The sequence below is a fragment of the Ovis canadensis genome, chromosome 2 (genome assembly GCF_042477335.2).
Source record: "Ovis canadensis isolate MfBH-ARS-UI-01 breed Bighorn chromosome 2, ARS-UI_OviCan_v2, whole genome shotgun sequence".
NCBI lineage: Eukaryota > Metazoa > Chordata > Mammalia > Artiodactyla > Bovidae > Ovis > Ovis canadensis.
Window position 1 is genome coordinate 11,208,320 of NC_091246.1, and position 22,153 is coordinate 11,230,472.

The window sequence follows — 22,153 nt, forward strand, 5'->3', positions numbered from 1 at the left end:
TGCTAGAATCCATAGATAAATGGGTATGAATACATTTACGGTTCTTGATATATTTTATCAAACTGCTTTTCAAAATGATTAACATGAGGAAGGGAAACAAGAACAGAGACACACTGACCGTGGTGGTGTCGATAGATATGACTACTTTGAAAAACAAACAGTATTCACCAAAGCTGAACACATATATACTCCATTACTCAGCAGTCAGAGTATCTGTTTTTCTTCAGAAAGGCTGTGTTAGATACTGGAAGGAATAAAAGAGGTTCTGCAGGGGTGCTGATAACACTGCTCATTGATCACAGCGCTAGTCACAGGTCCAATCTGTAAAAATCTATCAACTGTACACATGACACATTCATTTTTGGATGTAAATTATACTTCAAAGGGGTTCATAACGTGCCATCCCCTAAACTACGCTGCTTTGGCACACTGATTATTTTGAACTGATGGCATTTGAGAATCATCAGATGCACAAAAGGCTCTCTGACCTCCCTCTTTCTACCTAAAAGCAGGTCATGAAGTTTCCCATGAGAAAGATGCCCTCTTTATACAGGAAAAGAAGAACATTATCACTGGTAACTAGGAGTCAATGCCAGAATGGATCTAAACAAACAAACCTACTAAAATAACCCGTATCTTCAATTAAGTGTCCCCCATTTACTTCCTAGTCTGACAACTTACAGGCCCTAGCTAAAATTCCTTTGCCTTATGTCTTCTCTACAAATTTATCATTTGTTAAAAATACACAAAAGCTCCCAATCCTAACTGCTCCTTTGGGTCTTCAATTTCCTTATGAAGACTCCTGTGTGCACATAAAAATATTAGCCAAATTTGTATGCTTTTCTCCTATTCACTTGTCTCCTATCAGTTTAACTCTTAGGCCAGGAGCTGCATTAGTCTTTCCTTGGATTAGCTGTAAGAAAAGAAAACTTGGGGGGCAGTGAAAAAATCTTGAAAATGTCTCTACTATCTGCTTGGATTCATCCAGATGCTAAGAGATGATTCCTCTGGGAAATTTCCAAAAGCAACTGAAATGCCACCTTTACTTAAACTACACGTGGGGTCCATTTTCATTAAAAAGGATTAAAATCTTAAGTTTTGTCCAGGAGTTAAATTTTAGTTATACAGAAATGCTTCAATGTAGAGTTTCTTGTTTTCTCAAGATGCCACATAAATAAAGAATATTATTGAATCATAATTGTCATGAAAATGTTAACAACCTAAGTTAGAAAAGAATTAAACTCTCTGAAGCAAATATATAAGGGCTTATCATTATATTATAAAACAGACAACTACAAAAGTTGTTAAATTACTGCTTATCTTCTTTTTAAACCTACACAGATACCTGTCCTCTTCAATCAATAGGAAAAAATAATAATATCCAATCTAATAACAAAAAATCATTCAAAGAAGGAATAAGGAGTTCTAAGCAAGCAGGATAGTGGCAGAAGCTTAGTTTTGGACTCTCCTCAAATTTACTCAAAAAAACAGATGGAGCAGACCAAGATATAGACCCACACATATGCTCAACTAACTTTTTACAAAGGTGCAAAAGCAATTCAATGGAGGAAGGATAGCCTTTTCAACAAATGTTACAGGAGTAATTGGACATCCATAGGCAAAAATGAACCTTGACCTAAACCTCACACCTTAAATAAAAATTAGCACAAATTGGATCATACACTTGACTGCAAAACAACACAGGAGAAAATCTCTGAGATTTAGGGCTAGGCAGAGAGTTCCTAGACTTGAACCAAATGCAAGAGCCATAGAAGGACAAATTGGTAATACTAAAACTTTTGCTCTGTGAAAGCCCATGTGAAGAGGATCAAAAGACAACTATAGACTGGAAGAAAGGATCTGCAAACCAAATCTCTGACAAAGGATTAGTATCTAAAACATATAAAGAACTCTCAAAAGAGTAAAACAAGCAAAGAAAAAAATCCAATTAGAAATAGACAAGACATAAACAGACATTTCACAGAAGAGGCATATACAGATGGCAAATAGGTATGTGAAATGATGTATAACATCAGCCATTAAGAAAATGCAAATTAAAACCACAATATTATTAAACACACATCAGAACAGTTAAAATAAAAAATAGCAACACCACCAAATGCTAACAATGATGAAGAGAGATTGGATCACTTACGTACTGCTGGTGGGAATATAAAATGGTACAGTCACTCTGAAAAAGTCTGGCAGTTACTTAAAAAATTAAACCTGTGGATTCCCCTGGTGACACAGTGATTAAGAATCTGCCTGCCAATGCAGGGGACACAGGTTTCATCCATGGTCCGAGCACTAAGATCCCACCTGCTGCGGGGCAACTAAACCTATGCGCTATAACTGGAGAGTTTGTGCATCACAACAAAAGATCCCACAGGAGGCAACAAAGACCCCACGTGCCAGAACTAAGACCCAACACAGCCAAGAAAGTAAACATTACAAGAAAAAATATAGCAAATATAAAAAATTAAAAAGAATTTGAAGGAAGAGACATCAAAGATAAGCAAAGAAGATTCAATGTAAATTTAACAGAAGACCTCAAAGAAGAAAATAAAAAGAATGAAAATGAATAAATACTAAAATACAGAACTGATGAAAATATTTATTTAAAAAATTGAGCCAACATAATAAAACACACTGTATATCTGGAAAACTTAACAGAACAGACAACATTTAAGATATATTCTAGTAAAATTATCTGCCTTTAAAGATGAGGGGAAAAGGTCTTTTGGGGATCTAGGGCAAAAGATAAGACACTTAAAAACAAACAAAATCATACTGGTATTAGACTCTGACAACAACATTTTTTATCAGAATACAACATAGTAAGACTTAGCAAACTACAGCTTATGGGTCAAATACAGCCAACTTTTCAGTTCTGTAAAGAAAGTTTTGATTGGAACACAGACATGCTTGTTCATTTATATATTCTCTAAGGCTGCTTTTGCACGGATGTTCATGTTGTGTCTGACTCTTCGCGAACCCATGGACTACAGGCCCCCAGGCTCCTCTGTCCATGGAATTTTCCAAGCAAGAATACTGGAGTATGTTGCCATTTCCTACCCCAGGGGCCTTTCTGACCCAGGGACTGAATTCGTCCGTGTCTCTTGCATTTCCCGCACTTGGCAGGCGGATTTTTTGCACTGATATGGCACAGTTAAATAATTGTGACAGTGACCTATGGCCCACAAAGTCTAAAATAATTACTATTTGGTCTTTTTAAGGAAATATTTGCTAAATCCTAAAACAGAATAGCATATTTAAGATTCTTGAGGGAAGAAAATGCAGGCTAAGTAATTATATTCAGACAAACTGACCTTCAAGTACAAAAGCCACGGATAAACAGTTTTAAATAAGAAAGACAGAGATAATACTCACATGAGCTATTTATGAGGATTCATTGAGTTTCAGACTATCAAATGATTACAGAAGGCTTAACATAAGGGCTTATGCTATAAACTGAATATACGCACCTGCAGAACTAAACCAACGATGGGCAAAGCTCACAGAGCAGTATGTGATTTGTCTGGGGCAAACCGCGGAACTGAGAAATCTTGGGGAGCAGGAACTGACTTAGGAGCTTGATTATATACGGAAAATAGGACTGAGAATAAGGGAGAAGTCACAGATAACGCCTCAATTTCTGGACTGGGAAAAATGGATGGAAAGAACCACTCACTAAGCTAGGGAATACAAGACAAGACACGGATTTTAAGAGAAAGGTAAGTCAAGGTTGGGGCATGTTGAATGTGAAGTGTTTCTGGAATATCATATCCCTGTGTCCAGCTGGTTGGTACATACATCTGAAATTCAGCAGAGATGCCCTGAGTGGTTATCAGATTCAAGAGTCACCAGCCAAGGAAGGTGTGAAGTGATCAGAATGGTGTGTAATTTACCATGCAAGTTATCAAGAACAATATCGGAAAAACAACCACCAAAAGAAACAGGTTCTTAGAATTCGTAAGAAAACAGCATCAGCAGTTTCATCACATTTGGCTCCACTGAGATTCTCTTGCATTTGAAACCAATGATTAAGACTTTTCTACTTAAAACTATTCAAAATAAAGCATTTAAAAATAATATGAAGAGTGAATAAAAACAAAGCCTTTAACTACCCATTTTGGTTATATTTAATGCATACGAAGTTGATGATGTTGCTGTCTATTGGGCCCTGCACTCAAGTGAAAAAATGATGAGTAAAAAAGGTATTAAAAAGATGAAAATGACTATAAAATTATACACATGGAGTGAAGTATGTATGTATGCATGTATGTATGTATGAAAGACAAAGTGAGTGAAGTCGCTCAGTTGTGTCCAATTCTTATCAACTCCATGGACTGTAACTCGCCAAGCTCCACTGTCCATGGAATTCTCCAGGAAAGAATACTTGGAATGGGCAGCCATTTTCTCCTCCAGGTCGATCTTCCCCACCCAGGGATCAAACCCAGGTCTCCTGCATTGCTAGCAGATTCTTTGCCATCTGAGCCACCAGGGAAGCCGATGAAAGACACCGGTGAAAGAACAGGCTGTTAGGAGCTGTGACCGTGTTCCCCCCACTCCATACACTGATGTCCTAACGCCCAGTACTTCAGAAGGAGACTATATTTGGAGATCGGGCCTTAAAGAGGGCATTAAAATAAAGTGAGGTCATTTAGCTGAGTCCTAAGGATACAGAATCATGTCTCATCGGAAGAAAGGAGATTAGGCACATAGGAAGGACCTATGAGGCACATAGGAAGGACCATGTGAAGATATCTTAGGAAAACAGGTTATCTACAAGGCAAAGAGAGAGGCCTTAGAAGAACTCAACACTGTCAACATCTTGATCTGGGACTTAGAGCTTTCAGAACTGTAAAAAATGAATACATTTTTGTTGTTTAAGTGACCCAGTCTATCTTACTTTGTTTCTGCAGCCCTTGCAAATGAATACAGGCTGGAGAGAGAAAGTAGTGTCCTAGTTGGGTAAGAGTTCACAGATATTGACAATAATCCAGTATGTACGAAGCCTCAAAATAGCAAAGTAGAGCTTTTTCTATGCGGTGACTTTGGCTTATACGCAGCAATGAAAATGTTTAAACAGCAAGTATTTACAAGGGAAAACAGGGAAGATATTGACAAGGGAAAAGTGAAGGGATGCGATACTGGCAATTAGAAGAGGACAGAAAAGGTTAAAGGGTCAGTTTTGAGGAAAACCAAGAAGAGACAGACAAATCCAACCAAGATGTGTCCTATTCCTGAAATCTGAATTAAGTAAAAAGATAAATAAAATAATCCAAAAACAATTCAGCCAAGCAAAGGAGAGTAAAATGAAGTGTTAGTTGCTCAGTCGTGCCCGACTCTTTGGGACCCCACAGACGGCAGTCTACCAGGCTCCTCTGTCCATGGGATTTTCGGGGCAACAATACTAGAGTGGGTTGTCAATTCCTTCTCCAGGGGATCTTTCTGACCCAGGGATAGAAACCGGGTCTCCTGCACTGCAGGCAGATTCTTTACCGGCTGAGCTATGAGGGAAGCCCTATTTATAAAATAGGCTGTCAGGGTTTCCATACTGGGGTGGGTAGCCTTTCCCTTCTCCAGGGAATCTTCCCAACCAGGCTTTGAACCCAGATCTCCCGCTTTGCAGGCGGATTCTTTACTTGCTGAGCCACAAGGGAAGCCCAAGAATACTGGAGTAGCCTATCCCTTCTCCAGTAGATATTTCCAACCCAGGAATCGAACCAGGATCTACGCATTGCAGGTGGATTCTTTACCAACTGAGCTATCAGAGAAGCCCAATGGGGGCAACTCTGGATAATTCTCCAGAATTCAAAAGAAATTTTTTTTTAATTTCAGCTAATGGAATCCTTGATGATTAACAAATAATAATCAATTTTCAGGCATCAAATGAAAAGATACTTGCAATGGGTATTAAAAGATAGACAGCAAAAGGAGAAAGGGGCAGCAGAGGATGAGATGGTTACATAGTATCACCGACTCAATGGACATGAATCTGAGCAAACTCTGGGAGACAGTGAAGGACAGGGGAGACTGGTGTGCTACAGTCCATGGGGTCTCAAAGAGTTAGACATGACTTAGCCACTGAAAAAAAGCAATTTATGGAATTCTTTGGAAATTACTTGTGTGGGTTTAAAACACACACACACACAACCAAACAGGTAACAATCACTAGCAACTGCACTACTTCTTGCCCTTCATCCAGAGGCACAGAGGCCCTAGAGAAAAGTAAGGTGGAAGGGAAAGCTATTCTCCAACCTGAAGATCTGCTCCCTGATGTCCACATTCAAGCCAGTCCACATTCAAGCAGATCAGAGGGGGGAAAAGCCAGGAAGAAAATGCAGCATTTTATGGTAAGACTCTTTAACGTTTAAAAAAGTTTCTTAAATAATTTAATGCCTTCTTAGAGTTTTTAAAAGTTCTTTTTCACATAAAGTTGCACAATTTATCTTTTGAGACATCTTTTGATGCTACTTTTCTTTCAGTACAAAAGGACCAATTACTGATGTCCTAGACCACATCCCTTTGCTTTTTATATTAAGTGTGATAAAGTGTTTCTGAAATACATCTTCTTTGTCACTAAAGACACTGGTTTTACCAATATGCAATACTCAAAAATCTCTTAAGTGTGAGACTGTGAGAGACACACCTGAATAATGCTGCATAAATTGTCTTTCTCTAGAAAAGGGTATTAAACTTTGTTGACACTGGCTACAAAATGAAAGGCAAAAATTTGCATTTTCAGTACTTTTAGTTTCTTGACCTTTATTTGAATTTGAGACTAAGCTTTACCAAACAACAGAATTTACACTGTAACTAGCCAACCACAGTCCTCATTATGGAATCTACGGAGTGCATTTGTTACCTAGGAAACAGAGGAGCGCACAGGCAGAGTGCAATTTCAGTATAGTTAAAGAATTCTCCAATCATGCTGGTAAATAAAGTCCATAAATCAACTAATCAGAAGCTAAGTCAAGAAGTACCACAGAAGGTTTAAGCTCTATGGAAACTTTTTTCAAGGCAAAAAAGAAAACCTGTGGGGTTTCTTCAGGCAACTATGTGGATCTCTTCAGTAAATATTATGAGCAGGTTTCTTTACAAACACAAACTGTCAAAAAATAAACTGTTCAAAATAAATGGCTTCTCTCCAGTCTTCAGCTTCTCTATTTTTGACAGTATTTAAGAGAAAAATCTTCTTTAGAGCCAGCCTCATACATCTGGTAGCAGAATATTAATCCAAGAATGAATTCTGCATTTTTCCACAAGAAGCAGAGTATGTACTGCTCTTGAACAACGCAGGGCAATAAAGGCTGGACTGAGAGGTCACTGTCCGCACCTCTGACAGTCAGGGCTGCTTCCCCAATCTACAAAAGGCTGCCTGAAAAGAACTTGAAACTCACCGAAATTATATAAAGAATATAATTGTTAACTTTGCAGCTTCCCCCGTGGTGATTACTAATGATAACACTAGTCATTTGAGGGTTCCAGGTAACATAAAGTAGCCATTTTGAGTGTCCTTTAATGGCAACACACTAATAACTAACAAACAGGAAAAGACTAGAAAAGCCTATGGATTTTAAAGCCTATCAAATTTATCCATGGACAACTTAGTGTTTAAAAAAAAAAGAAAACTGATGAATATCAGATCCTACTACTCAGCTACATTTAAAAATCCAGATTTGCACAAATTCACAATTTCTGGAAGTAGCATTTGTCATAATCGAAAGCAGCAGAAAAAGTTTAAACCATGAGAATGTGAGAAATAATTTACATCTTCCTAAACCCAGGGACGGGGGAGCCTGGTGGGCTGCCGTCTATGGGGTCGCAAGGAGTCCAACACGACTAAAGCGACTTAGCAGCAGCAGCAGCAAACACCAATATACCAGAAGAAAAATTAGTTGAAATATGAAAGATTATCTGGAATGCTTTAACTAAAACAGTACTGTTATTTGTAAAAAAGCGAAATATTTAATAGTAATAATATCTACATATCACAGTCAAAAAACAAACACAGACAAAAAAACTAGGTGTTATCTTTTAGTCAGCCCAAATAAATACTCCATGCCAATCCCAGAAAACTGTCAGACACAGCTGCAACTCTGCCAAGCAATTCTCAATGCCAGGCCACACTTTCTTAATGTTTAGGTTACACAGTGACTCTTTGTTAAACCTTAATGCCACAACTGACAGCCATGTAAACCAATACAATGTGTTAGCTTACCTTTCTTAATACTGGGAAGAGCTGAGGAAGAGTGTGTATCTGAGAGCTGAAATCATGGGAGTGTTTTAGAACTCCATTCCATCATTCATGATAAAACCTGAACAAATTTCTATACTTAACCTCTTTGGGCCATCCTTATTAGAAAAGGAAGAGGCATCCTGCTAAAGGGTTTTACCAGTGCCCAGCATGGAGCCCTGTGCAGAGTTTAAATTCATTTATCTCATCTAGGACAGAAGTCAAAGCAGGAACTAATTAAAGAGGCTGACATGATCTTTGTTAGATGTAGCCTCTTCTAAGTTTTAAGAGTACAATAATGTACACTCCAGGCATATACAAAATTAGGCATGCAATAATATTAATCTGTTAATGTAAAACTAGGACAAGAATCTAGGATACCTTTTCCTCCTAGAAAAAGACCACTATTTTAGGCATACTTAAACTGTCTCCTCTTTATAATGACAAAAATCAGTTTGCCTAGCTGATGCTACTGTATATTGTTTTCTGATAAATTTCTACATCTTACTTAACGAAAATTTAAATAGCAAACATTTTTCCACCAGAAATATTCCTTCATGTTTGGATAAATACTTTTTATTTTTTAAGAAAGATCCCATTTCCTATAAATAGCTATAGATATAACTTAGTGTCCACAAAACTTTTTTTCTTAATCTCCTTGGTAATCATCAGATTTAAGTTTGTCAATAAGGATTCTCACACAATAGGCCAAAAAAAAAAAAAAAAAAAAACCCTCCAGAAATGAGCAGGTAGAAGGAGGTTAATGCAAAGATATAAATCCATAACTGCGTTAAAAATCTGAATAATTAATTTTCTGGGCGCTTACTCGACTTTATTGAGTATCTAAAAATACATAGCAACCATCCATGAAAAACTGAGATAAATAATATAAATCAGCAACACCATCCACGACACTTCAAAAATTTTATCTACCATATACAACCCAATAGGTTATAAACAGAGAATACAGAAATACATCGAATAAAACAGGGAGAGCATTATCACAGGGGGAAATGATTAGTTCTAACATTCATGTTCTCCCCATATGTCGTGAAAGGTCTCGTATCTTAAATAAGCGAAAATAAAGGTTTTAGCCTGAACAGAAAGCTAGATAATTGTTTATCACACTCCAGTTTAACTAATCTACACGACGGAAGCTGTTTCTACCTGATTTGCTTGTTAACTATTTAATAGGTAGAAGATTTTGTCATGTTAATCCTAAGGGGTCTGGGAAATAAAACTTTACCCTCTAAAGTTATATATATACACAAAATATACATATATGTAAAATCACAGCCATATTCATCTTTTATTTCTTGCCTTTAAGTCGCCTCTTAATCTTTAAAGAACGAAAAAGAAAGAAAAAAGGAAAACTACCAGAAAACTACAAAACGTTCTTTGATTTTGATTTTCGTCAGCCCAACCTCCTCCTACCGAGGGAAATCTATATCTCGACGTATTTGATAACAAACACAAACCACTGTGCGCAGCCTCAGACCGGGCGGGGGGGCGGAAGAGCCCTTCGGAGAAAGCCCTCCTCCGTTAGAAACAATAAATAAGGGACCGAAGCGATGCACGTTCCTTCACACACGCCCCAAAACGCACCTCGGCGAGCCTCGCGTGGGGGAAACAAGTCGGGCCAGGGCTCTGAAAACACCTCTCTCCCTCTCGCTCCCGTAACCTCCTCGAGACTTGGCAACTAAGAGAGCAGATCTTTTCTCTCCCCTTCCCGCCCTCCTGCCCACCTCCAACAGACCCTGGAGCTGGAGCCGGCGAGCCAGACTCGCAGCGCGCCCGCGGCCGCTGCGACAGGAGACCGCCGGCGGCGGGCCGGCCCCGGAGAGACAGCCCAGAGCCGCGGCCCCGCCGCCGCCGCCGCTCGCCCGGTCGCCGGGGGTCTCTACCCGTTTCCCGCCCCCCCGCAGCCCGTCGCAGGCGACGTCCGGCCGCCCGGCTCTCAGCCCTGACTCTCGCCTTTCCGCGCCCCCGCCCCCCTACCCCCGCAGAGGAACAAAAGGAGGGTTCAGCCGGGTCACCGCTAGGCCGCCGAGGGGGCGGCGGCGCGGACCCCAGTGCGGCCGCCCCCCACACAAAGGGGCCGCCGACCCCGGGCGCAGCGTCGGCGCGCTCGTCCCCGCCCCGCGCACGGGCTCTCACCCACCTGCAGGTGTCTGTGCGTCTGTCCATAGGAACGCGGGCAGCGAGGGGGGCCTGCGGGAGCCGGGCAGAGCGGGCTGGACGGGGCGGGCCGGAGGGGAGGGACGAAGGGAGCGCGGCCGCGGGGCCGGGGAGCGAAGGCAAGTGGAACAGGGAAGGCCACCGGCTCGCCACGGACGGCGGGGAGGGGGGCGGGGGGCGCCAGCCTGACTCGGCCGACCGGCGCGCGCCGCTCCGTGCGCCGCGGGCTCCGCGCGCCGGGCTCGGAGCGCGGCGGGCAGGCGGGGGGCGGGGCGCGGGCGGGGCGGGGCGGGGCCGGCGCGCGGGGCGGGGGCTCGGACCCCGGGCTCCAGCCGGCACCGGAAACGCGCCGTGGTCCGCGAGACCCACAGGAAGTGTGTAACGGCACCTCCCACGACGCGCACCGAGCCTAACGGCCGTCGCTGCCCGGAGGCGGTGTGCACCGACCTTCCTGCTACACACACGCGCGCGCGCGCGCACGAGCTCGGTCTCCGCAGCCCGACAGGTGCGGGAGCCACGATCCCCAGTGAGTTCTCAAGTGGGCAGCACCCCTTTCTGTCACACTTCCCGGGCCAGCGGTCTCCGCTGCCCCTCGGAGCTCTGTACAGCTGCGCCCTTTTTAAAAGCCACAGTCAGACCTCCTTGCAAGACACTCCGTTGGTCAGGCGTGTGACACCTGTTTTAACGCGCTGAGTGGAGTCACCTCTACACCCAGGCATTGGCAAGAACACCTCCTATCGACAGATGTGCAACCCACAGTCACGTTGCGTGGTGGAAGTTTCTAATCCAACTACAATCACACGCACCCATCCCGTGGAGGGAGCTGGATCGCTGAATAACACCTAAAACACACTAAAACCTGGGAAGCATACAGTAACACCACCTGCATACCTGGGCACAAGGGAGGTAAGGCTGGACCAGGTGCCCTCCGCTTTTATCTAGCAAACGTGGCACGTTCTTTGTGCTTGGGGTTCACACTAAGTGCTTAGCGAATACTGATTTACCTAATCCTAAAGATGCTGCGAAGTGGGTGGGGTTAGCACTGCCACTTTGTAGAGGAGACACAGAGATCTTAGAAATCAGCCCAAGATCACAGAGTAGCTGGAGGAACCCAGATTCATCCCAAGTAGTATGCCTCCGTGCTCTTCTCTTCCTACAGCAGTCTCCAAAGTAATAATAAATGATAATAAATAGCGTTTAAAGTATATCTGATTAGCTATACGTAGTAGCATCCCACTCCAGTACTCTTGCCTGGAAGATCCCATGGACAGAGGAGCCTGGTAGGCTGCAGTCCATGGGGTCGCTAAGAGTCGGTCGACTGAGCGACTTCACTTTCACTTTTCACTTTCATGCACTGGAGAAGGAAATGGCAACCCACTCCAGTGTTCTTGCCTGGAGAATCCCAGGGACGGGGGAGCCTGGTGGGCTGCCGTCTATAGGGTTCCACAGAGTCGGACACGGCTGAAGTGACTTAGCAGCAGCAGCAGCAGCAGAGTATTATTCAGCCTTAAAAAAGAAATCCTGTCACATGCTACAGCATAGATGAACCTTAAGGACACTACACCAAATGAAATAAACCAGACACAAAAAGGACAAATACTTTATGACTTCACTTGTATAAAGTACCTAGAGTTGTCAAAATCATGGAAACAGTATTATGGTGGTTGCCAGAGACCGAGGATGGGAATGTGAAAAGTTACTGTTCCATGTATACTTTTAGTTTTGCAAGATGAAAAAGTTCTAGAAATCTGTTATACAACAGTGTAAATATCATTAAACCACTGAACTGTACACTTAAAATTGTTAAAAGAGTAAATTTTATATTATTTGTTTTTATCACAATGAACTTTTTAAGAGCAGTCCCACTTGTTTCAAGGATATTTCCATCTTGATGAGTTTTTTAAATAATGCAGGCTTCCAGCTATGATGAGGTACTTGGTTGAACCAAGTAACTCTCCCACAAAAATACTATAAAATGTGCATTTTTAAAAAAGGCTGTATAAATCTGTTACATAGCAACCACCCAGGCAGCCAAGAGTTGAGAGTCCCAAGAACCCAGCAAGAAGGGAAACACACTGAAGTGAATACTCCATCCTCAGCTACCTTTCCTTCTCAGAGCTTTGTTGATTTGTGTCTTGAAGTATAGAAACCACACAGAGGCACCCTAGTACTTTCAACAGTCTGATTGGGCTGGAGATACAAATTTTGGAGATCAGGTCTATCAGGGCAGCTTGGACTTGAGAGGCTAAGATTCCAGAAGAAAGGCAATCACAGTAAAAGGAGTCAATCACTGTACATACCATTTCACCTCAAAGTATTTGCTGATTCCTAACCTGTTCATGGAAGAGTCAAAAAGTTAGGAAATAAAACAGAAAGCAGTTTGTTAAGAGAAAAAAAAAATCTAAGAAATCTTTGGCCATCTCATGGTGGTTGTATCACTGGTAAGAGAAAAAACAAGTTATTGAAAGGGCAAAAGTATTTGCAAATATCTGAAAATAACATATATCCTGAATATATATCAGTTCAGTTCAGTCGCTCAGTCATGTCTGACTCTTTGCAACCCCATGGACTGCAGCACGACAGGCTTCCCTGTCCATCACCAACTCCCGGAGCTTACTCAAATTCATTTCCATTGAGTCAGTGATGCCATCCAACCATCTCATCCTCTGTTGTCCCTTTCTCCTCCCGCCTTCAATCTTTCTCAGCATCACATATATATAGAGCTCCCAAAATTCAATAATAAAAACAAACAATGGAATATAATGTGGGCAAAGATTTGAGCAGACACTTCATCAAGATATACACATGTCAAAAAAGCACATGTAAAGTGGCTCAGATGGTAAAGAATCTCTGTAATGTGGGAGACCTGGGTTCAATCCCTGGGCTGGGAAAATCCCCTGGAGGAGAGCATGGCAACCCACTCCAGTATTCTTGCCTGGAGAATCCCCATGGCAGAGGAGCCTGGTGGATTACAGTCCATGGGGTCGCAAAGAGTCCAACATGACAGAGCAACTAAGCACAGCAAAGATGCTCAATTGCATCAGATTTGGAAGTTAAAATACAATGAGATACCAATACTTAATAGAATGGCTGAAATTTTAAAGACTGAATATATCAAGTGTTAATGAGCATGTGGAGAAATGAAATCCTATACATTATTAATGAAATGTAAAAATAGTACAACTGATTTGGAAAAAAGTCTGCAATTTCTTAGAAAGTTAAATATACAGATATCATATGATCCAGCCATTTCATACTCAAGAGAATACAAGGACTCGGTACATGAATATTCATATCAGCTTTATTTTTAATAGCTAAAAGCTAGAAACTACCCACATGTCTATTGTGGTATATTCCTATAACAAACTACTCAGCAGTAATAAGGAATTAACTATTGATATAGATAATGACAAGAATAAATCTCAAAGTGATTGTGCAGATTGAAAGAAGTCAAACAGAAAAGAATATATACTATATGATTCCATTAAAATAAAATTAAAGAAAATGCAAACACTTGTTGTGTCCTCACTTGGTAAAAGGGATCAGCTAACTCTCTGGGGTCTCTTAGGGCACTAATGTGGTCCACTGGAGAAGGGAATGGCAAACCACTTTGGTATTCTTGCCTTGAGAACCCCATGAACAATAGGAAAAGGCAAAATGATAGGATACTGAAAGAGGAACTCCCCGGGTCAGTAGGTGCCCAATATGCTACTGGAGATCAGTGGAGAAATAACTCCAGAAAGAATGAAGGGATGGAGCCAAAGCAAAAACAATACTCAGCTGTGGATGTGACTGGTGATAGAAGCAAGATCCAATGCTGTAAAGAGCAATATTGCATAGGAACCTGGAATGTCAGGTCCATGAATCAAGGCAAATTGGAAGTGGTCAAACAAGAGATGGCAAGGGTGAACATCAACATTCTAGGAATCAGCGAACTAAAATGGACTGGAATGGGTGAATTTAACTCAGATGACCATCATATCTACTACTGCGGGCAGGAATCCCTCAGAAGAAATGGAGTAGCCATCATGGTCAACAAAAGAGTCCGAAATGCAGTACTTGGATGCAATCTCAAAAATGACAGAATGATCTCAGTTCATCTCCAAGGCAAACCATTCAATATCACAGTAATCCAAGTCTATGCCCCAACCAGTAACAATGAAGAAGCTGAAGTTGAACGGTTCTATGAAGACCTACAAGACCTTTTAGAACTAATACCCAAAAAACATGTCCTTTTCATTATAGGGGACTGGAATGCAAAAGTAGGAAGTCAAGAAACACCTGGAGTAACAGGCAAATTTGGCCTTGGAATGAGGAATGAAGCAGGGCAAAGAGTAATAGAGTTTTGCCAAGAAAATGCACTGGTCATAGCAAACACCCTCTTCCAACAACACAAGAGAAGACTCTACATATGGACATCACCAAATGGTCAACACTAAAATCAGATTGATTATATTCTCTGAAGCCAAAGATGGAGAAGCTCTATACAGTCAACAAAAACAAGACCAGGAGCTGACTGTGGTTCAGATCATGAACTCCTTATTGCCAAATTCAGACTTAAATTGAAGAAAGTAGGGAAAACCGCTAGACCATTCAGGTATGACCTAAATCAAATCCCTTATGATTATACAGTGGAAGTGAGAAATAGACTTAAGGGACTAGATCTGATAGATAAAGTGCCTGATGAACTATGGAATGAGGTTCATGACATTGTACAGGAGACAGGGATCAAGACCATCCCCATGGAAAAGAAATGCAAAAAAGCAAAATGGCTGTCTGGGGAGGCCTTACAGAGATAGCTGTGAAAAGAAGAGAAGTGAAAAGCAAAGGAGAAAAGGAAAGATATAAGCATCTGAATGCAGAGTTCCAAAGAATAGCAAGAAGAGATAAGAAAGCCTTCTTCAGCAATCAGTGCAAAGAAATAGAGGAAAAGAACAGAATGGGAAAGATTAGAGATCTCCTCAAGAAAATTAGAGATACCAAGGGAACAGTTCATGTAGAGATGGGCTCAATAAAGGACAGAAATGGCATGGACCTAACAGAAGCAGAAGATATAAAGAAGAGGTGGCAAGAATACACAGAAGAACTGTACAAAAAAGATCTTCATGACCCGGATAATCACGATGGTGTGATCACTCATCTAGAGCAAGACATCCTGGAATGTGAAGTTAAGTGGGCCTTAGGAAGCATCACTATGAACAAAGCTAGTGGAGGTGATGGAATTCCAGTTGAGCTCTTTCAAATCCTGAAAGATGCTGTGAAAGTGCTGCACTCAATATGCCAGCAAATTTGGAAAACTCAGCAGTGGCCACAGGACTGGAAAAGGTCAGTTTTCATTCCAATCCCAAAGAAAGGCAATGCCAAAGAATGCTCAAACTACTGCACAATTGCACTCATCTCACATGCTAGTAAGGTAATGCTCAAAATTCTCCAAGCCAGGCTTCAGCAATACGTGAACTGTGAACTTCCTGATGTTCAAGCTGGTTTAGAAAAGGCAGAGGAACCAGAGATCAAATTGCCAACACCCCCTGGATCATGGAAAAAGCAAGAGAGTTCCAGAAAAACATCTATTTCTGCTTTATTGACTATGCCAGAGCCTTTGACTGTGTGGATCACAATAAACTGTGGAAAATTCTGAGAGATTGGAATACCAGTCCACCTGACCTGCCTCTTGAGAAATCTGTATGCAGATCAGAAAGCAACAGTTAGAACTGGACATGGAACAACAGACTGGTTCCAATAGGAAACGGAGTATGTCAAGGCTGTATATTGTCACCCTGCTTATTTAACTCCTATGCAGAGTACATCATGAGAAATGCTGGACTGGAAGAAACACAAGCTGGAATCAAGATTGCCGGGAGAAATATCAATAACCTCAGATATGCAGATGACACCACCCTTATGGCAGAAAGTGAAGAGGAACCAAAAAGCCTCTTGATGAAAGTGAAAGTGGAGAGTGAAAAAGCTGGCTTAAAGCTCAACATTCAGAAAATGAAGATCATGGCATCCAGTCCCATCACTTCATGGGAAATAGAAGGGGAAACAGTGGAAACAGTGTCAGACTTTATTTTGGGGGGCTCCAAAATCACTGCAGATGGTGACTGCAGCCATGAAATTAAAAGATGCTTACTCCTTGGAAGGAAAGTTATGACCAACCTAGATAGCATATTCAAAAGCAGAGACATTACTTTGCCGACTAAGGTCCGTCTAGCCAAGGCTATGGTTTTCCCTGTGGTCATGTATGGATGTGAAAGTTGGACTGTGAAGAAGGCTGAGTGCCGAAGAATTGATGCTTTTGAACTGTGGTGTTGGAGAAGACTCTTGAGAGTCCCTTGGACTGCAAGGAGATCCAACTAGTCCATTCTGAAGGAGATCAGCCCTGGGATTTCTTTGGAAGGAATGATGTTAAAGCTGAAACTCCAGTACTTTGGCCACCTCATGCGAAGAGTTGACTCATTGGAAAAGACTCTGATGCTGGGAGGGATTGGGGGCAGGAGAAGAAGGGGGCGACAGAGGATGAGATGGCTGGATGGCATCACTGACTCGATGGATGTAAGTCTGAGTGAACTCTGGGAGTTGGTGATGGACAGGGAGGCCTGGCGTGCTGCGATTCTTGGGGTCACAAAGAGTCAGACACGACTGAGTTACTGAACTGAACTGAAACTCTATCATGAGGACTCCCACCCTTGTAACTAGGTGGCACTAGAGGTGAAGAAACCCACCTGCCAATGCAGGAGATATGAGACGTGGGTTCAATCCCTCCATCAGGGATCACTGAAAAACACCCTGATGCTGGGAAAGATTGAGGGCAGGAGGAGAAGGGGACAGCAGAGGATGAGACGGTTGGATGGGCATCATTGACTCAATGGATATGAGTTTGAGGAAACTCTGGGAGGTAGTGAAGGACCGGGAAGCCTGGCGTGCTGCAGTCCATAGCACAGTCGCAAAGAGTCATGACTCAAGAGTCTGAACAGTGAACAACAACACAAAGTAGGAGGATTTAAAAAATTTTTTGCTTTTTTAAAGAAAGAGATGAAACAAAGCATGACCTTATGTGACTGTCCCAGGTACAAAACCTTCCTGGGTTCTGTAGGCTTCCTTCAGCCTCCTTGACCTTTACTGAATTACAAAGGGCAGATTCAAACAGTTGCTAATCAGAGAACAGAGGGGAGGCGAGGCGAGGCAAGGCGAGGTGCAGTAGTCAAGAAACACTAGTGCCTGTTGGTCCAGTGGTTAGGACTTCAACTTCCAATGCAGGGAGTTCAGGTTTGATCCCTGGTTGGGGTGCTAAGATCCCACATTCCTGGAGGTAAAAAAACTAAAACATATAACAGAAGCAATATTATATCAGATTCAATAAAGACTTTAAAAATGATCCACATCAAAAAGAAAATCTTAAATAAGCAATAGTGCAAGCTTGGGGCAGGGTCCTGGCTCCTCCTAAAGGGATACATATATAACAATACCTTTGATTTTACTGCAGGAACTAAGGCTCCCCCTCCCAGGTGGAGAATGGTTAACTTCAGGCTGAGATCAAGATTCCTGAAACACCTCCCTGTTACCTCACTACCAACTAATCAGAATAAAGTCACACACTCTGCAGCCCTCACCCCAAAGTTTGCCTATTAAAAACTTCTCCCTGAAAATAATTGGGGGGTTTGGGTTTTCTGAGCATGAACCACCCAATCTCCTTGTTTGGTTGGCCCTGTTATAAACCTTTTTCTTCTCCAGACTCCAATGTTTCAGTTTGTTTGGCCTCCACTGTGTGTCAGGCACAGGAACTTGTGTTTGTAACATAAATATAAATGAATTACTATATTACTTTGCTAGAACTACGATAACAAAATGCCACAAACTGGGTAGCTAAAGCAACAGAAATTTCTTCCACTTCTGGAGGCTCGTCTGAGATCAAGGTGTCAGTAGGTTCGGTTTCCTCCGAGGCCTCTCTCCTTGGCTTGCAGGTGACTGCCATCTTGCTCGTCCCACATGGTCATTCTCTGTGCTGCCTTGGTTTCGGTGTTGTATCCAAATTTCCTCTTACAAGGATACTAGTCAGAATGGATTATGCTGCTGCTGCTAAGTCGCTTCAGTCATGTCCAACTCTAGCGACCCCATGGACTGCAGCCCGCCAGGCTTCTCCATCCATGGGATTTTCCAGGCAAAAGTACTGGAGTGGGGTGACATTGCCTCTCCACGAATGGATTATGACCCACCCTAAAAGCCTGGTTTTAATTTAATAACTTGTTTAAATTCCTCCAAACACAGTCACATTCTAAGATTCTCAGGGTTAGGACTTCAGTATTTGAAGGGGGCATACCATTCAGCCCGTAACCATCTATTTTAATATTATCATTTCAAAACACTGTGACCAAGTGCATGCTTCTGGAAAGAAATTATTTTATTTTAGGATATCTTTACATAATTTAAAATAGGATCTATACTGCAATTAGTTGAATTATATCAATAATATTTTCCTATAGGTAACTTACATTTAGAAAGGTAGTCAACAAAATGAAAAAATGTTTTTGTTTAATTCATATTCACAAACAGTATTTATTAAGTAGTCTATTATATGATTTCTCTGAAAATGCACTATAAAAGATCTTTTTTAAAACAAATTTTTAAACCTAAAATATGATTAGTATACAATCCTAAACTGAAAATTTTAAAACAGACTAGTCTCATTTTACATGGGAAGAAGATATGAAAAGAGTTATTGTTACTGCCTGACCCTAACTGATCACCAATAATACTTTTCCTAGCAGATGATGGTATATGAGATACAGGACCACTTAATGATGCTTATGTTTGGTTGGATAGCTGTTTTAATTACAATTTCAAATCTTATAGATACAGAAATTCTATTTTTTTTTTCCAGAACAAGCATATCCTTGTAATATAATGGGGGTGAAAAGAAACATTCAATTTTAACTGTTGAGCCCTTTTACTTTTCGAGCTTAGCAGTCAACATATTTTCTTTTCTCTTTATAGCTTGGAGTTCATCTGATTCATTAGCTTCTCCAATTTGATTGCCAGGGCCATGTTTCCTTTAATCTTCAATTTTCCTGACATGAATGCCATTGTTGGTTTTAGTTTCCCTAAAATGAGAAAATGAGAGAAGAAAAAGCAGCATTAACGCCCTTAGGGATATACCACTTCAAGAACATGCATTATAAAAAAGAATTTCTGAGTTCTATAAAGCTCTAAAGCACAGAAATTTCTTTTATACCAATTTTTTTTTATCAGTGTCTTGGGAATCCTAACTCCTTGATTTAGATTTTAACAGTATCTTATAACAGATAATATAAAAACAACAATCAACAAAAGATGTCAAAAAGCTGAAGATGCAACATGTATATGTTAGTTACACAACACTGAAGAATAGATGGCCCTCAAATAAGTTGTAGTAAACAAATACTATTTTAATTAATTTTTCAACCTTTGTAGTTCATTAACTCTTAATATTTCGAGTTTAGATTCAAAAACTCAAATGGCATAAATGAGTATAACCTTTTTAAGAAATGACAGTAAGAGTATAGATACAAAGTATGTCTCAACAGTATTTTAACCACAGAAATGCCAGAATATACAATGGTGAGCATTAAAACAGAATTGTAGCTAGTAATAACATAATAAATAGGAGCTCCTGGAGGGAGAGAACTTTGTTTTTGTTTGCTGCTTTCACTTCTGGGTCTTTTCACTGTTAGGCTTCAGCTAAAAAACTGCACCTTGCTCTCACTCTCTAGTAAAACCCACCATACACAGCTTCCAATCAGCTTTACAGAGCTTTGCCTGTGAAGATGAATGGACATCAAATGGAGACAAATATCTTTGATATATATATATAGATCACTCCAAACCAAAAACAGATGAAAGCAATTTGGGGGAAACAGAGACTGCAGGTGAAGGTAAAATGGAAAAGAAGTAAATAAACAAAATTCATGTCCTCATTGATAAGAGAAGCTGTAATAATGTATCAAGAACTGGATGCTGGAAGAAAGGGTCGGGGAGGAGCAGAAGCCCTGGAAAGGGAGAAAAAGAGGAGGGGATGAAATGCAGGCGAGAAAAGAGGAAGGAAAGGAAGGGGGAGAAGCAGGCGAAAGGGAACAGAATCGGGTAGAGTGAGGAAGAAGAAGGGGACAATAAGAACAAGAGAGAAACTGAGAAAACGTGAGTGAACTCTTCGAAATTAAGATTTTGATATATCAACAATATTAAAATATAATAAAAGGAGACACTTGCAATCTTCTTCTGGTCACAGCAGCCAATCTCTTTACTGCAGTACTCCTCCCACTACTAAATAAGCCTCTCTCCACAAACTAGTACCCCCCATACACACAATAATCTTTTCAAATGAAGTCTCTCCTTACTGTATACATATATATGTAAAGTGAAAGTCGCTCAGTCATGTCCGGCTATTTGCAACCCCACAGACTATGCAGTCCATGGAATTCTCTAGGCCAGAATATTGGAGTGGATAGCCTTTCCCTTGGGGATCTTCCCAACCCAGGGATCGAAACCAGGTCAACCACACTGCAGGCTGATTCTCTACCAGCTGAGCCACAAGGGAAGCCCAAGAAGACTGGAGTGGGTAGCCTATCGCTTCTCCAGTGGATCTTCCCAACCCAGGAATCTAACTAGGGTCTTCTGCATTGCAGGCGGATTCTTTACCAACTGAGCTATCTACAGATATATATGTATATAAATGTAAAGGAATACAAAGGAAAGTATAAGGCGGCCCTAAATGTGAGGTGTTTACATCGGAGATTTAATATTTCCTTCAGAATGTGAGAAGTGAGAAAACTGAGAACTAACAAAGAAATAATATAAGATACATTCCCAAAGAGCCCATCAACTATCCAGGCAGATGAATGAAAAATGACCAGACCAGTTAGGATCATTGTGAAGTTTCAGAACACTACAGAGAAAGAGACCGTTTTGATTCCAAAACTTTCAGAAAGAGGAGTTGATACAAAAGATTAAGAATAAAGAATAATAGCAAATCCTCCATGGTAATCTTAGAAAATGGAGCAATGACTTCAAAATTCTAAGGGAAGATGAATTTCAAGCAGGAAATCTCTACCCAGAAAATAATCAATTCCACTCTTAGGAATCAACCCAACAGAAATGAAAATATATATCTATACAAATAGGTATATGACAATATTCACAGCAGCATTATTCATAATAACCAAAAACTGTTTGAAAGTGAAAGTCGCTCAGTCTTGTCTGACTCTTTGCAACCCCATGGACTATACAGTCCATGGAATTCTCCAGCCCAGAATATTGGAGTGGGTAGCCTTTTCCTTTACCAGGGGAATCTTCCCAATCCAGGGATTGAACTCAGGTCTCCTGCATTGCAGGCTGATTCTTTACCAGCTGAGCCACAAGGGAAGCCCAAGAATACTGGAGCGGGTGGCCTATCCCTTCTCCAGCAGATCTTCCTGACCCTGGAATAGAACTGGGGTCTCCTGCATTGCAGACAGATTCTTTACCAACTGAGCTATGAGGGAAGCTATTTAAAACAACTCAAATGCCTGCCAGCCAGTGAGTGGATAAGTATGAGCTATACCCATATAATGGAATATTATTTAGCAATGAAAAGGAACTGAACTATTGATACATGTTACAACATGATGGATGAAATAAAAGAAAATGAAAGATTATATTGTTTAATTTCATTTATATGAAATGTTCAGAAACAGCAAATCTATAAACAGCAAGTCAGTGTGG

At 41.1% G+C, this 22,153-nt stretch overlaps 2 protein-coding genes across 4 annotated transcripts in view; both read right to left on the minus strand.

Annotated features, from left to right (window-relative positions):
• Positions 1–10,778, minus strand: part of KIAA1958 (KIAA1958 ortholog) — a 126,457-nt gene extending 115,679 nt beyond the window's left edge. For 2 of the 3 annotated variants that reach the window (XR_011253895.1, XM_069573867.1), the window contains exon 1: positions 10,404–10,678. The gene's annotated coding sequence lies outside the window, so the exon portion shown is untranslated. Of the gene's footprint in view, positions 1–10,403 lie in introns of all 3 variants that reach the window. The other variant, XM_069573868.1, reaches the window with a different exon arrangement.
• Positions 10,779–18,797: 8,019 nt separating this feature from the next.
• HSDL2 (hydroxysteroid dehydrogenase like 2) overlaps positions 18,798–22,153 on the minus strand; it is a 57,919-nt gene continuing 54,563 nt past the window's right edge. Inside the window, exon 11 of the mRNA XM_069575421.1 lies at positions 18,798–19,518. Coding sequence (XP_069431522.1) covers positions 19,406–19,518 — 113 coding nt within the window. The 3' untranslated portion in view covers positions 18,798–19,405. The remainder of the gene's footprint in view (positions 19,519–22,153) is intronic.